This window comes from Zeugodacus cucurbitae, chromosome 5 (genome assembly GCF_028554725.1).
Source record: "Zeugodacus cucurbitae isolate PBARC_wt_2022May chromosome 5, idZeuCucr1.2, whole genome shotgun sequence".
NCBI classification, from domain to species: Eukaryota; Metazoa; Arthropoda; class Insecta; order Diptera; family Tephritidae; genus Zeugodacus; species Zeugodacus cucurbitae.
The window spans coordinates 72,712,026-72,726,775 of record NC_071670.1 but is presented as its reverse complement, the minus strand read 5'-3'; the positions used below and the strand labels follow the sequence as shown (position 1 = coordinate 72,726,775).

Genomic DNA, 14,750 nt, shown 5'->3' with positions numbered 1-14,750 from the left:
TTACACAATTCAATGGAAAATAAAAAGAGATAAAAACGAACGCCATAAAATGAAAATAAATGCAGAAGAAACAGTGTGAAAAGCATATAACAATAGAAAAGGTAGTTTACCGTTATGTGCACCCAGACGACGATAAACTACATTACTAAATGGCTAATCTGTTGGAAATTACTTTTATTTCGAAATTAGCTAGAGAAATGTAGGTGTGCGCTTATTGTAGGTGTTTAAGACGACAAGGGCATGCGGTTTGTGGCGACAGTTGTAAATAGTTAATGACATCGGCACGCGTAAGAAAGGAGTGTGGAGGAAAAGCTACAAGAAAAGCACTTCTGGATTTGTATGTGTCTCATATGCTTACACATTGGGAACATAGAGTGTGCCTTTCATGAATGAAATCATAAATATTGCAGTATAAGCCCTTTGAGCCTCGAGATGCTGTCTATTATCTAGCGACAGTCTACTCATTTATTAGTGAGCAAAGTGAGGGGAAATTACAGCGGCACTAGTGCCTCTTAAAATGTTAAGTTGGCTGCGTTTGGTGTACTCATCGAGTCATCGAAGGGGCATTGCGTTTTAATTATGCTCGCAGTAATTTCGCGCCAGCCACTCAAACCCGAGTGGTAATTAATTAACAAATCTCAGTGAAGAAATATATTCGCATTTGGATATGAGCGTATGTACATATGTGTAAGGGCGGCTACAATGGGTGACAAAGCCACAAAGCAAGAAAAGCGCGCAAATGAATGAGAAGCCAGAGCGGAAGATAAACGCGTCAAACGTAGCATAACAATAGGCGCTGTAGCTTACTTTGCCTAATGAAAGCATTCAGATTCACTGCTGTGACTGCTTGCTACCTTGGCGAATGTTTGTTTAGTTGGTTTTTTAGTTTGTGATTATTCCGCGAACTTTGTTTTGCATCTGCGTGGGAAAATTAGCCAAGGGCACGTTTCCGTTTCGTTTTTCATCTACAGAGCTCATAAAAGTCTATATATTTCCAAATGCCTCACATTGGCTTCATTTTGCTGTGTTTTGTTAATCTAGATCGTGTTTTTCTACTTTATTTAATTTCCTTTTTATAACAATTTCATTCTGAAAACTTTGCTTTTGTGTGTTTTTAATTAGCATTTTTATTAGGGAGCAGAGTTGGTAATGCTGTGCGAAGAAATTGTGTGCTGAATGAGCGTTGTAGAAGCGACTGCTTGATGAATAAAGGTCATTGATAGTGGGTTGGAAAGTCAAGGCCACGCTACTGTTTGTGATCGAAATTAAAAAAGTTCACAAACATCTCGAACTTACTTAAACTGCTCCAATAGACACATAAGTTATGGTTGATGCACTGGTTTGCATTTCTGGCAAACTTAGAAATATCTTTAACCTTTCTATATTATTTGTAAATAAATTAAATATTCGTAGTAGTAGTAGTATTGTTCAGGATTTTATTTTTCCACTTTATTATAATACCCACTAATTAGATTCGTCTCATAAAGCGTTTACATACCGCGAAGAGATATGTGGGTCGCTCTTACACAGAGTACTTGTGTGTATATTTTAGGCTAATTGAAGGTTAAACAATCTCCTTTGTGCGCTACGCCCTCATAATTGGCTTTATTTGCTAATTTAATGCCTTCAGTGTAGCATACCTCAGGGCGTATTAAAATGTAATTTGCACATCCAGCGATTAATGTGTGCGAACATCTGATAGGGGTAACACCTACTTATTCACGAAAAAAAAAAACGAAAAAAAAAAGCGAAAGACAAACAAAACTCACCACATCGATGATTTGCATTAGCGTCAGCCCGAAGCTCAGCTGCAGTGGATCGGATTCGTTTACGACGGGTCGCTCCAGACTGTTGTAGTTGTCGAGCAGGGCGTGTAGAAGGCGTTTCTCATGCGGGCCAGCTGTGCAAACTGTAAAACAAGAAAGAGTGAAGAGTGAGTGAAAACCAAAATTAAATTCTAAAATAAATGCTGGAAAAAAAGAAAAACATAAAGTGCCTTCAATATAACGGTTAAAAAGTTACACTCCACGCACAGACACTGATTTGAACAAGCGTTTGCTCGGTTTTGGTTGTGTTAAGTGTTTGATTTGAGTGCCGCCCGCATTTATCATTTGCCAAAGGGAAACAAACCGGAAGCCTCACTTCAATACCCGCCCACCGCCGCCATGGCGTATACATGATTTTGAAAATTGAAAGCGGAAAATCATCAACAAAAGTGGTTGAGGCAAGCGGAAGATTGAGGAAGGAGGGAACGAATGACAACAGCACGAAAGGTGGAATCATCAAAATGTGATCAGCAACTCACAATGCGATGGGCGTGTACCCTTGAGGCTCACTGAGCTAAGGAGCATCATGAATGAAGCTATCACAGGTTGTATTGACTTTACGCACATTGGTTGTGATTTAGTTTTTGCGGTTGTGGTGTCTTATTTGCCTCATTCTCTGTGCTTTTGCTGCGGTATTCTTCTATAAGTGATTTGTTGCTCATTTGGCGCGTTTTTTCGGGGTTTTATGTCAGCTCATCGCAAATTGCCGTGGTGCGATGGTTATGTTGTGTGTGTTATTCCTTTAGTATTACGGTACTTTATGGTTGTTCTCATTGTTGGTAGATTACTTTTCTAATTGCTTTTATCACGTTTATGTCGTTGTTGTTGCCAGTTGCTATCACCTTACTCCAACAACTTTTCCCTCCCCGCTAGCCTCGCTTTAAGTATGTCTAGGTACTTCAGTACGCTCCTCGGTGTGTCACAAGCACCGTTATCCGCAGTTATTGTGTTTCAAAATTGAATTTGTTCGCCCCAAAAACGTTGCGATTGGCTTTACTTTGACAATAAGGTTAGCCCGATAACGGCGCTAGTGAAACGGAAAATCTCTAACATCACATTATTTGCAGCAAAGTTTCTGTTGGCTCACCTGTTTGCCACTTTGGTGTACAACAAAGGGCTCCGCTGTGGTGGCAGGAAGGATATTTGGAAATTTGATGAGTTCATAAAAGTTACTGCTACTGTTTTTGTGTCTGATATGTGTATGCCACCAGCTGATATGAGCGATTAGGGGCTTTAAATTTAGTTGTTTCCTTTATTGACACTAAAAGTTGAGAAAGAGATTCTTGTGCCGATTGAGCTTTTGTTGAAAGTTTGCTTGTGATATTAAATGTCAGCGTATCATAAACTATAAAATTACTGCTAAACTGTTTGTAAAATTACGATATTTGAAGTGAGATGAAAAAGAAGATTACAAATTGCTGTAAATATCCCACCATATATAATAACTAAATAAAACGGTCAATTCAGCGATCTGAATGCAAAGTATTTTCATGGATTTATTTCAAGATTATTATGAAAGCACTGCAGATTTCAGTTCAGCTAACGAACGAATACTATCTGTAGTTGTAAATGACAAGAAAAAAAATTTCAATATTTTAGAGAAATTATTAAATGCGTTGAAAATCCCCTTTAGACCCAACAAGAGGTATGAGTGATAATCGCGATGTCGGTTGAAATATCACTCCAGAAACTGGTTCTATCCACTCCATATGTGACAATTAGAAAACATTAAAGGAGCAAACTATTAATCGCCTAATTAAATTCAGCATTTCTGTTGTTAATGTCGATGGGCAAAACTGCCATTTGCAGAAGAAATTTGTTAAATGAGATAAAACATGCTGTGAATTATCATAATAAAGGCAATCAGCTTGATGAAATGCCTTCGGCAATGCGCTGACAACTCGCGTGGCAGATGTTATAGTAAAAATGGATGGCAGTGGTGGATGAACATTAGACTTAATTGGCAGTACAAATGCCAAGTTTGCCAGATCTGTCCAATTAGTAATAATTAAGTTTTGCTAATCGGTTGGTGTTAACATTTAATATAATTAAATGTTCCACTCGTTGAACTAAGTCTATTGCTAACTAGTTAATTGAGAAGAAATAATAATGAATTAAAGCTTATTGCAAGAAGATTGAAAATTGACAACTCTTAATATTATCAGAAGATTTTGAAACATTTTATTCCAGTTTAATCAAATGCTAACGTTTAAAATATTTTAATTTTAATTTTGCGGGTAAAACTTGATGCTAATTCAATATTATTTATGATTTCATTGCAACAATAAATAGATGCAAATTTCTAGGAACAATAAGGGTTTATTTGTGCAGAAAGGCGGCTACTTAAGTTTTCTCAAATGGTTAACCTAAATTTAGTCATCGACTTCTCCTAGACACATTATCAAATAAAAGAAAAAAGGAAAAATTAAAGCAGTCAATTGGTGTGTTGGGATCTTTGGTTAACTCAGCAGATTGCATTTCGATTTTATGATCAACCCAAAAGAAAATCTCAAGCGTGACATACATAAATTACAATAAATCACATAGTCGCACAAACGATTTAGACCGAAGGAGAACAATTTGGAACAATTTCAAAAAAAAAAGGAGTCGATATTTGGGAGAATGTGGTATTTCCCGAGTGGCCATATGGCCTTACACACCCTCTGGACCTTGGAAAGTTAATGCGCTCCAATGTTAAGCTCACTTTAGTGGAAATAAATGTGTGACAAATAAATTTGCTTCGCTGAAGCTCAACTTCGTGTTCGCTGACGTACACACTCGCCCAACTATATTTTGTATTACTCTGTTGGCTCTTGTGTCTTGAACGCAATCCTAATGCTGTCATTAGTCTCTGGGTCTTGGCTCTTAGTGACTTTAATTTTAGATATTCATCTTAATTGCTTGGTGCTGGGGCGATTTACAATCAATAGGGTCACAAAATGCGCCAAAGGTTAGGAGGCGGGTTATTTGGGAGACAAATGACTGAAGCGAAGAACAAAGTGCCACACTTAGATGAGTCCCTGTGCTTCGTGCCACTTGTACTGTAATATTTTTAATGAAAGCAAATCGAGAAATTAAATGCCGTGTGAGCTGTTTGAAGAAATTTGTTTAGTTGCTTTTGTGAGAGGGATTACAGAGGAGAAACAAATTATGTTCGGAGAATCTTCTTTGTATTGACGATGTGAATAATGGCTAATAAGAAATTGCAGGTGACGAATGAAATGAAATATTCCCGGTATTTCTGTAGGTGGAAACGACATGCTGTGAGTTTGATTATTACAATAAAATGTTTGCGCAAATACACAAATCCAATAATATGAAATCGCAATTTCTTATTTACTAACGAAATAAGCAAAACTAACAACTGAAAACTGGAAAGTGTTGTGAAAGGAATTGCAAAAAGATGAAGACTTGGTTGTCGAGTAAGAAAATTGCCGCACCTAAAGAGAAACACCGCAATCACACAAACAGTTAGAAGAACTTGAGCGCTGGAAGGACCAAGGCCAAATTGAAAACTATGCAACAAAGTTGCCAATTATGGACGCAAGTACGCCAAAAATGCAGACGGACTCATTGAAGAATGCTTCGGTTGGGCAAGAATGCTGCCTTGGACTACTCGGCACCTTGGCATTTGCCGGCATTGCGGAAGAGACGACTGAAATAATTTAATTTATTTGAAACTTGAGCGATGCCAGCGAAATTCTTGACGTTGCTGTGTAGCGCACAGCTTAGCACGACACAGCACAGCATAAGAAGTCATTGGGATTAAAGAAGGTAAGTAAAATAGAGCCTCCGCGATTGTCACTTGTTAAGCAACTGAACTTGTATATTCAATGTATCTATTTAGTGTATACTTTGCAACTCAATTTCTTCCTAATAATAACTTCATTCCACGTGACAAAAACAGTTACACTTGATTTAAGAGCATTCAAAGATATTAAGATTTTAATTTTTTTAATTATGTAAATACAGCCACGTTAGATGTCTCAAATTGTTTTGCGAAGAAACAATCTTTGATTTGAGAAAAAATACTTTTATCGAAAATTGCGTGCGCTTACGGCAATTGAATTATCTTGAATTAAGAAATTCCTGCTTTGAAATTACAAATAAATTCTTTGTTATACCTGTGCAGTGAAATGGAAAATGGATTAGATTAATAAGCGAATTATGAGATTAGCAAAGCTCTGCGCGTCTAAGACGTAATGAATTCAGCAAAGAAAAATAAGAAAATTTGGCAAAGACAAAAATAATTAAAATTTGCTGTTGTGCTTTACCTGGAAATACGCTGAGGGCAAATATAGAATGTCCTGAGTGAAATCCTAAGAACGATAATTTCTTGTATTCACAGGCGAAGTTTAGGAAGGGCAAACATTTTTAAACTTAAATTTGTATGTAGCTCCAGTTTCCCTGAAGCATGAGATGGGGCAACTGTCTTATTATTTTTAATAGCCGAAAAATTGTTTGTTTTACTGAGCTACTACTTGTTTTCTATTATTCACCATTTTCCACTTAAGTACAATTACTAAGTGTTCTTCTTGTTGCCACGGTTGTGCTACTCCGCAACCAACCACTTAAATGCATTCCAATCCCATCTGCAAAACACACATAAACCTACAAGCCAAAATTTATGCGATATATTGCGTTGACCCAAATCTCCGCAGCCGCACTGTCGCCAACCATCATCAACAAGGGTAATTCATGTTTTTTGTGCAACTGAAGTGGGTTTCCTTGTTATTCGGGACGATACAAAGGATACACCTTACTTTTGCAACATCTCCTTTGGAAATGGATGAAAAGTTCAGTCTCTTTCTGGTGGTGCACCGCCGGTTTTAAGCCGTTTAGTGCTCTTTTATTCAGTCTGTCGAAATGCTCCACTTCGTATTTGTGCCAGCTTCCTGTTTCACCGTTACTTTTATGTGTGTTGTGCCATCTATTGTTAGACTTATTGTAACACGGTAAACTTGTTGTTGTCATGAATTAGTATTGTTTTAGGACATTTGTTGAGTTTTTCTTCCTTCACATAATATATTTATATGCCTTTTTGTATTCAGTGTCATTCCTGTTTCTGTATCTATTTCAATTTCTGTTTTCGTTTTGTTTTTGTTTCTTTTAAGCACTTTTTGCTTCATTAGATTTTGATGTCATTCGCTTCGCTTGTGAGTTAATTCTGTGAATCTACATCTTTTTTGATTTAAATTCTGAATTTTATTTGCGGATTTGGTCAATTGGTTGTTGGTTCGTTTTGGTCGCATATCCATATGAGACTGTCAGCCTTGCAGATGTGAAAATTCGGATGAGAGCGTGGAGGCGATGAGTAAACGATTATTCTGATGCTCTCACACAGATTAACTCAATAAATAAATGCGTGTAAAACGAAACCCAATTAGTAAGTCGAATGTATGTGTTTGTCTGCAAAAATTGAAATTTTTACCGCGAGTTCACTCGACTACTTTACAAAATCAACAGCACCATTTGACACATTTATACATGCGAAAATTCGGCCGAGGAGAAATTCTGAGGCAGGTGTGGTGTACATCACAACGAGGCAGACAACATATTTATGTACCTCCAGTTATCACTTTTTTGTAGGCTCTCATACCCTTTATTGTCACACATTTTTGGCTGTTCGAATTCATCACTTCCCACAAACCTCAATCCCATGGAAAAACCTCCCGCCATTTTCACTCTCTACCATATCGCTGATGTTGCAACTGCATCGTCATCAATCTGCCTCTGAATTGACGGCAGTTCAACCAAATCGAATTTTCACTGTAAAACAGGTGGCTACAACAATTATTACGAAATGGAATTAAATGAATTTTCCAACCAATTCTCAACTTAACTGCAGAGAAAGGGAATAACGGGAGATGCATTTAGTCTGGCAACGGAAGTGGAGAGATTGAGGAGAGGGAATAAGGCCGGCGGGGGGATGGACCAACGATTAAATTGACCGTTATTGGCAAAAAAGTGCAATATTGATAAAAGTCCAAGTCAAAATGACAGCCAGCAGTCGACCAATGGCCACAGGGAATAAGCTGGTAGACAGATGAACAATAAAGAATATATATTGATATATACCAATGCAGATGAGAATGCAAGCAGTAATGGTGTTGTATAGTAAAAATTTTCTTGGACAATGACCAAAGTTCGTTGAACTTCAAAAGTAACGAACTCTGAAATTTAATGCCCGATATGTAGTAAGGATGTGTTTAGATATGTGTACAATATATTATTGTATGTGTAATTTTGACTAAAATTATCTTATTTTGATTTAGTAGTAGCTTTGCATGAAAGCAGAGTAATCGAGCTCATTACTTCGTAAATTTCTGTGTGTATTTCAATCAGTATAACGGAGTAACCCCAAAAACAAGGAGAGCAGAGATGGAATGAGCTAACGCCAGAAGAAATGGGATGTCGCTATGCTTGTAACCAACATTACGGACGACCGCAGAGTCAACAGTGCAGAAGCAACTCTCGTTATCCTCACACAGGTGGAGTTCTTGTCTGCCGTAAGTGATTTCGACAAATCTACCATGGAGGCCTTCGTAAAACTGTGCTAATGGAGATGGCGGAGAAGCCTGCGGGCTACATAGGTTGCATTAAGTGTTTTAAATATGCCCCTAAATGTATGCTACACTAGCAAACAATGAGCAACGTGAGGCCTAGGATTTTATCGAAACGGAGATAAAGTGCCTTAATTTTGTTTGTGTAATACTAACACAATTTATTTTTTTCCTCATCTGCACTATTTGAATATGGGTTTATTCCAAAGGGATGAATAACTGTACAGGTATATATTGACTTTTGTTACTACAACCAGCACACTTACGCTTATTTGACCGAACTATGGATTAAGTAAAGTGGAAGGTATATTAAATTAACCAGATGGATTAGTAAAAAATGCAGAGGAAATTTAAATTCTAATTTAATTTTCGTTTAAACCCTTTAATGATTTACATTTTTTTGGATTGAGTACAGAAATTATATGTATGCTGCTTAAAGTTGCTATATATGGCATACGTTTAAAGGATATCATTCCGAGAGACTTTTAGTCTTTTCACCAATATTCTACCCATTCGCTTTCAGAATTATCTCAGTCAAAGATTCCCTCAAACTAGCATATAACTCATACGCCGTGGACAACCACATGTGCGCAAGTATTCTGTGTACATACGTTTGCAGTTGATCTTACCTCTCATTTCACACAAAATGACTCCGGTTAGTTTTGTGACATTTGCATAAGGCAATACGATTAGTGTGGTGAAGGCAATGGAACTAAATTTTCTTCTTTTAAATTAAATCCATACATGAGCTTAAAAATCACACCAAAGGCAAAGCGAAGTTTAAGTAAAAGGGTTGACTGGTTATATAGGCCGATTATATCGATCATAGAGGAGGTTTTAATTTTTAAATATGATATGCGTGGCTTTTACTTACTCACATAGTCTCATTTGCAAGCCACAACAAAACCTCAAAGACTTCTGAAAGACAACAACTCAAGGAGAAAAGCAAGAATGAGACAAGACAAGACAAGAGGCAACCGCTTGAAAGCACAAGTGGTTAAGTGACTTAAGAAGTTCACTACCCCCAGACAATGGAAATGCATATATTATGTGTGTATGTGTGCATGGATAGGGAGAATAAGGCATGTGGGGAAATTTGTGAGCTTGTGGTACCAACATTGTTGAGTACTCAAGCACAATAATAACAACTCTCGTACAGATAAGTCTACTTAACGTCTTGTTCATGTTGTCTTTGGCGTGTTGACGAATGCGGAAGTGCAGTAACGCATGTAATGACAGAATATCGCACATAATATATATAACTTTTATGAACAGAACGCACTTGCAACCGACAAGAAATAACTACTGTCATACGAAGTATGAGTATTTTCTCCTTATATATACACTAGCCGACCGTTCCGTCTTCGCACGGGTTTAAACAAACATTTCAAATGTTTTAGATTTTTGCACACGCTCCCACACATATGTACGTACTTCCCGTTTCTTGCGTGGGTTCATTTAAAAAAGTAAAAAGAAGAAAACTTAAACATGAAATTATATTTTATTTGCAATGAGCTAAATCTTGTATACGACCTCTAGTCTTATAACAGAAGCGGATATGATCATCATTCCCATATCTGGTTCCATCGGTCATCCCATACCTTGTTTCTCGTTCCGTTTCCAGATGCCCCACTCCCAGTTTCAGTGACCAATATTCAGCCACCCCATTTCCGGTTCCGGCAATATCATATCCGATTACCCCATGAGGTCAATGACCCCACCCTGATCACGTGATGTCACATCAAGGTCACGTGATATTTATGTTTACATTTTTGAGTGAGGTCAATGACCCCACCCTGATCACGTGATATTTTGCTTACAGGTTATTGACCCCGCCCAGATCACGAGATGTCACATCAAGGTCACTTGATATTTTTGTTTACATTTTTGAGTGAGGTCAATGACCCCACACTGACCACGTGATGTCATTACAAGATCACGTGATATTTATGTTTACATTTTTGAGTGAGGTCAATGACCCCACCCTGATCACGTGATGTCAATTCAAGGTCGCGTGATATTTTTGTTTACATGTTTGTGTGAGTCAATTACCCCACCCTCATCACGTGATGTCATTACAAGATCACGTGCTATTTTTGTTTACTTTTATGAGTGTAGCCTTTGGTGTCGGATGTCTTTCTCTCGGATTATAAAGTGAGCTTGTATACTTCTAATATTTTGACAATTTCAATTTCAGATTAAGATTCTCTATCACGGAGTCTTTTTGATACCCTCACCTGGGAACTATTTCCAGAAAGCTTAGATTCTAGCAATAAATATGGCATATGTTACTCGAGGTGAATGGTGAAAGAATTTTTGAAATCGCCACAGTAGTTTTTGGGTTTATTCATTACAAACATACATACAAATCTTTCCTCTTTACAATAGTAGTATAGATTTATTCTCAAATTCAATTTACGAGAGGGTCTTAATGAGTCTCTAGACTAAAGAGGGAGCAGAGAAAATAGTAATTTCACTTTCTTATCTTATTTTGTGTAGCGCACACTTATTTGCTAACATGAGGAGGCGCCACATCACCTTTGCTTCGAGGCGATCATCCGAGGTATTCACACTTGAGCTTAACTGTCTGTCTACTTAACCGCATAAGTGTCCATAACTTAGCAAATTTTACTATCCGCAATAAAATCAAGAGCATATGAGGGACAACAGCAGCAAGAATGCTTTTGGTAATTTGAGAAACACATTAACTCAGCAGAAGTTGTACGAAAGATGTGTGTTATGAGAACTATAAACACAGTGTAAGTGTAAAATAGTGTTGGAGTTGTGTGAGAGAAGTTAAACAGAACCTGACACTCCTGTATATGTACGTATACTAATATAAATGCGTGTGTTTGGGGATGCGTTTAAACGCTCTTTAGTCTGGCGAGACAATTATACGCATATATTGTCTAATAAACATCTAATACTATATATGGTAACCTATGTCACGTATCTGTGTAACTAAACCAACAATTGAATGCTCCACAGCCACTTGACCCTCTCGCTTGAGTCACATTATTACTTATTTTTAATTAGCCAATTATGAAAGAACTGAAATACGTGAGAACCCTAAATTCCACAACTGTTTGCAAATATGTATATGTAACCACTGTGCATCCCATAAAAAGAAGCTGTGACTGTTATCAAGGCCACTCAGCAGCTATGTTGATAGCAGACATCAATTTGCCAGGACAAATCAGTTTAGCGGATGTGTTGGTGGCGATAGTTCCGAATATCGTTGACTCTAATTCAGAAATGTTCTCATTACAGTTTGTTAATAATTGGCATTTTTAGGCTCCTTAATATAATCGGTAGTGCATTCCATTATACATTCTTCTGGAGATATCTGATATCCTTTCTTTATGAAAGATTTTAATTTCATTAATTTATACTTTAATTGTAATAATATATCGCTCAGAGTATAGGTGAGTGCAAAATCGCCAATTTAATATTCTTCTCCTTGGATGGGTGTGTGGCCAAAAGTGTCAGAATTTCTCTCCCTCGCATACATTTTTAGGAATTATTGAGGCAATTGCGATACCAGTAAAGAGATTTATGATCGCTTACAATGTTTACAACCAGTACACATATGTATGTACATTCGTGTGTGTTTTATGGATGCCGAGGCGATGCTAAAGTGATTGCATTGGGTTTATAGAACATTTATTGAAATTGCTTAGGAAGTTATGAGTCCTATTGTATGACTCACATGCAGAGGATATTTGTGTTGTGTTGTGGAAGCAAAATGGGAATGGGTTTTAGTAGTAAGAAGAAGCTAGCATATACTTTAAATTAAAATCAAAAAATATTTCTAATATCCTTACTTAAATTAAATAAATAATTATAAAATTAATTTTGATGGAAAGAAAGAAATTTAAGTGATTAAAGAGTTTTGTCTAGTTTTGAGTCGAATATTGAGGCCATAAGATGTCAGTGCGGATTACTTAAAATACTTAATCACAAATTTGACTTAATCATAAAGTAGTATACCAAAGGACATTCTCGCTGTGAGATAATTAGATTCACCATAACAAACCAATTTCCGATTCGGTGGCATTCCAAATCGAAGTTGTCAACGTTCGATTACCATCAGCAATCTCACATTTAATTGTTTCCTTTGCTTTATGATTCTTCCCTTTTTATGGTATGAAATTCACCAATATTCCAAGAATATTTTGCGTGCAAGCCACATCCAAAGAGCAACTCTTTGCCGGTCACACGCTCCAAATCAATATTTACACAGAGTTTGAATGAAATGAGTTGCTAAAAATAACCAAACTTTCGCCATTCACTCGGATTAGCCCCAAAGCAAAAATACCATAAAATGCCTGGTTGTTGCTGAGTATATCACCACTGCAAGAACAACTTATTGTGTATTTAAATATATTTATGGAAAATTATTCAGCATTTGCCTGATTTAGAACTTATGAGCCGAACATGATTTTGAGTGCTGAGCTCCATTGAAGATACACACTTGTGTGACCGTTCTTCGGTAGAGTATTATACACATATGCATATTATAAAATGTTTCATAAAATAAATGGATATCAAGAGATAAGATAAGCTCACCAGGCAATGAAATGATCAATCCAAGACCCAGCAGCAACCAGCTGAGAGAGGTGTGAGTGATGGTCGCCGTTTGATGACTGCTTGCTTTCAGGAAATACATTGTGGCCACAATCAAATTCATTTGTACAGTTTAACTGAATTTTGAATTGTTTCTTGTGTTGACTGTATGTACAGTTATTTATAGGGTAGTGTTTGTTAAATTGTTAGATTGTTTAATTGCCACTTTTGAGTAATCTTGAAGTCCTCAGACAACAACATATATTTTTTCAACACTCTTCTTGTTCTTTTTGTTGTGGCTCCGTTCATTGGCGTTTGAAAGTGTGGGTAGAAGCAGAAGAATGTCTGTAAGTTAGAGTTTCGACGCTACGTTGTTGCTGTTGTTGATTGTGTTATTGATGTTGCTATTGCTCTGTTGCAGTTTTGTTGCCGTGCATTTGTTTGTTGTTGCTCTTTCTATCGTTATTGCACTTAAACGCCGGTTCGAGTGTTTTCGTCTGTTTTTCCTCAATGCTCACCTTTCGCATGTGGTTCTTCGTACTCTCCTTCTGTCTTTTTGTTACTTTTTCTAGTGTTTTGACTGCTCACCACTTTGGTTCCGCACACTTAAGCTCACTTTTCCTTGGCATTTACCTCGCCTAACGGTGTTTGTGGTTTTTCTGCCGTTTTGATTTTTCGTGCCAATAAACTTTGTAGTGTTGCCGGCTTTTAGGCGCGTTGTGTTGTGGTTTAACTGTTGCTCCGCCGACAAGCACCTCTCACTTCCTCATCCGTTTTTAAAGGTTTGCAACTCACTTACTTCCTGAGAGCAAAGAGCACATTTCTTGTTCTCTGTTGTTGTTTTTGTTGTATTTGTGGCGGTGTAGTGATTGTGTGTGAGCGAGGGATCCCGCCGTACGTTATTCACGAGCGCAGCTGCGCGACCGACAGCAACACGCTTCGCTGGATGCAAAAGGCCGCTCGGCACTTTGGTGCTGAACTCGTGGAGATTCGCCGTGGCAATTGCACATTTTGTCTAGCTTAAAAATGTTCCAATTGCAAGCGGCATTCGTTGCTTTAATTAAACTATTTGGATTTTTTTCTTAATTTTACTCGAAATTCTTAAATTTACACATGCGAGATACTCACACACTTAAACGTGAGCTTTTGAATTTTTGACATGTTTCCTTTTCTTATTTAAAGCACTAATGAATTATTATGCTGTTCTACTCATACCATAGAATTCATAGGAAGCACTCAACACAGAGAGAATTCTTAGGAAATCTGTAATGAAAAAAAAATATTTTATAGTGTTTTGATTGGTTGTTCTTTGCAATATTAATTCACTGACTTAAATGGCAAATTAGCAAAGATATAATTAGCTGATAAGAGAAAATAATTAAATTCTTGACAATTTTCATGACATTTTATTTTTTCCGAATTATATACTATGTATTTACCTTAGTACACACATACCATACTCAGCACATATATAGACGAATTCTCGCAAACTTTTGCTGTATGAGCTTTTCACCACACGAGGTGAATTAAAATATGTTTGTTCATAACCGTTTTCAGTGGTTATCCTCTACCCTCCAGTGAAATCCTTCAGCTATAAACTACTTCTCAACTAGTATGAACTTGTTTACTTTTATTTTGTAACGGGAACTACTTGGTATGGAGATGAGTGTGTAATAAAATTGACACATTTACATACATGCAAATATGGAAAAGGGACATGTAAATTTAGATCTGTGTATACATTTCTTATATACGTCATAGAATACGTCATTCTACCTGTCATCTCGTTAACGTG

At 37.1% G+C, this 14,750-nt stretch overlaps 1 protein-coding gene and 1 long non-coding RNA gene across 4 annotated transcripts in view; one reads left to right on the top strand and one right to left on the bottom strand.

Moving 5' to 3' along the window:
- LOC128922038 (neuronal acetylcholine receptor subunit alpha-7-like) overlaps positions 1-14,203 on the bottom strand; it is a 120,112-nt gene extending 105,909 nt beyond the window's left edge. For all 3 annotated transcript variants that reach the window (XM_054231365.1, XM_054231364.1, XM_054231363.1), the window contains exons 1-2: positions 12,959-14,203; positions 1,770-1,909 (exon numbers count right to left, since the gene is read on the bottom strand). In XM_054231365.1, coding sequence (XP_054087340.1) covers positions 1,770-1,909; positions 12,959-13,079 — 261 coding nt within the window. In that variant the 5' untranslated portion in view covers positions 13,080-14,203. The remainder of the gene's footprint in view (positions 1-1,769; positions 1,910-12,958) is intronic.
- Positions 1-14,750, top strand: part of LOC128922039 (uncharacterized) — a 275,031-nt gene that overhangs the window by 145,534 nt on the left and 114,747 nt on the right. The gene's annotated exons all lie outside the window — the stretch shown is intronic.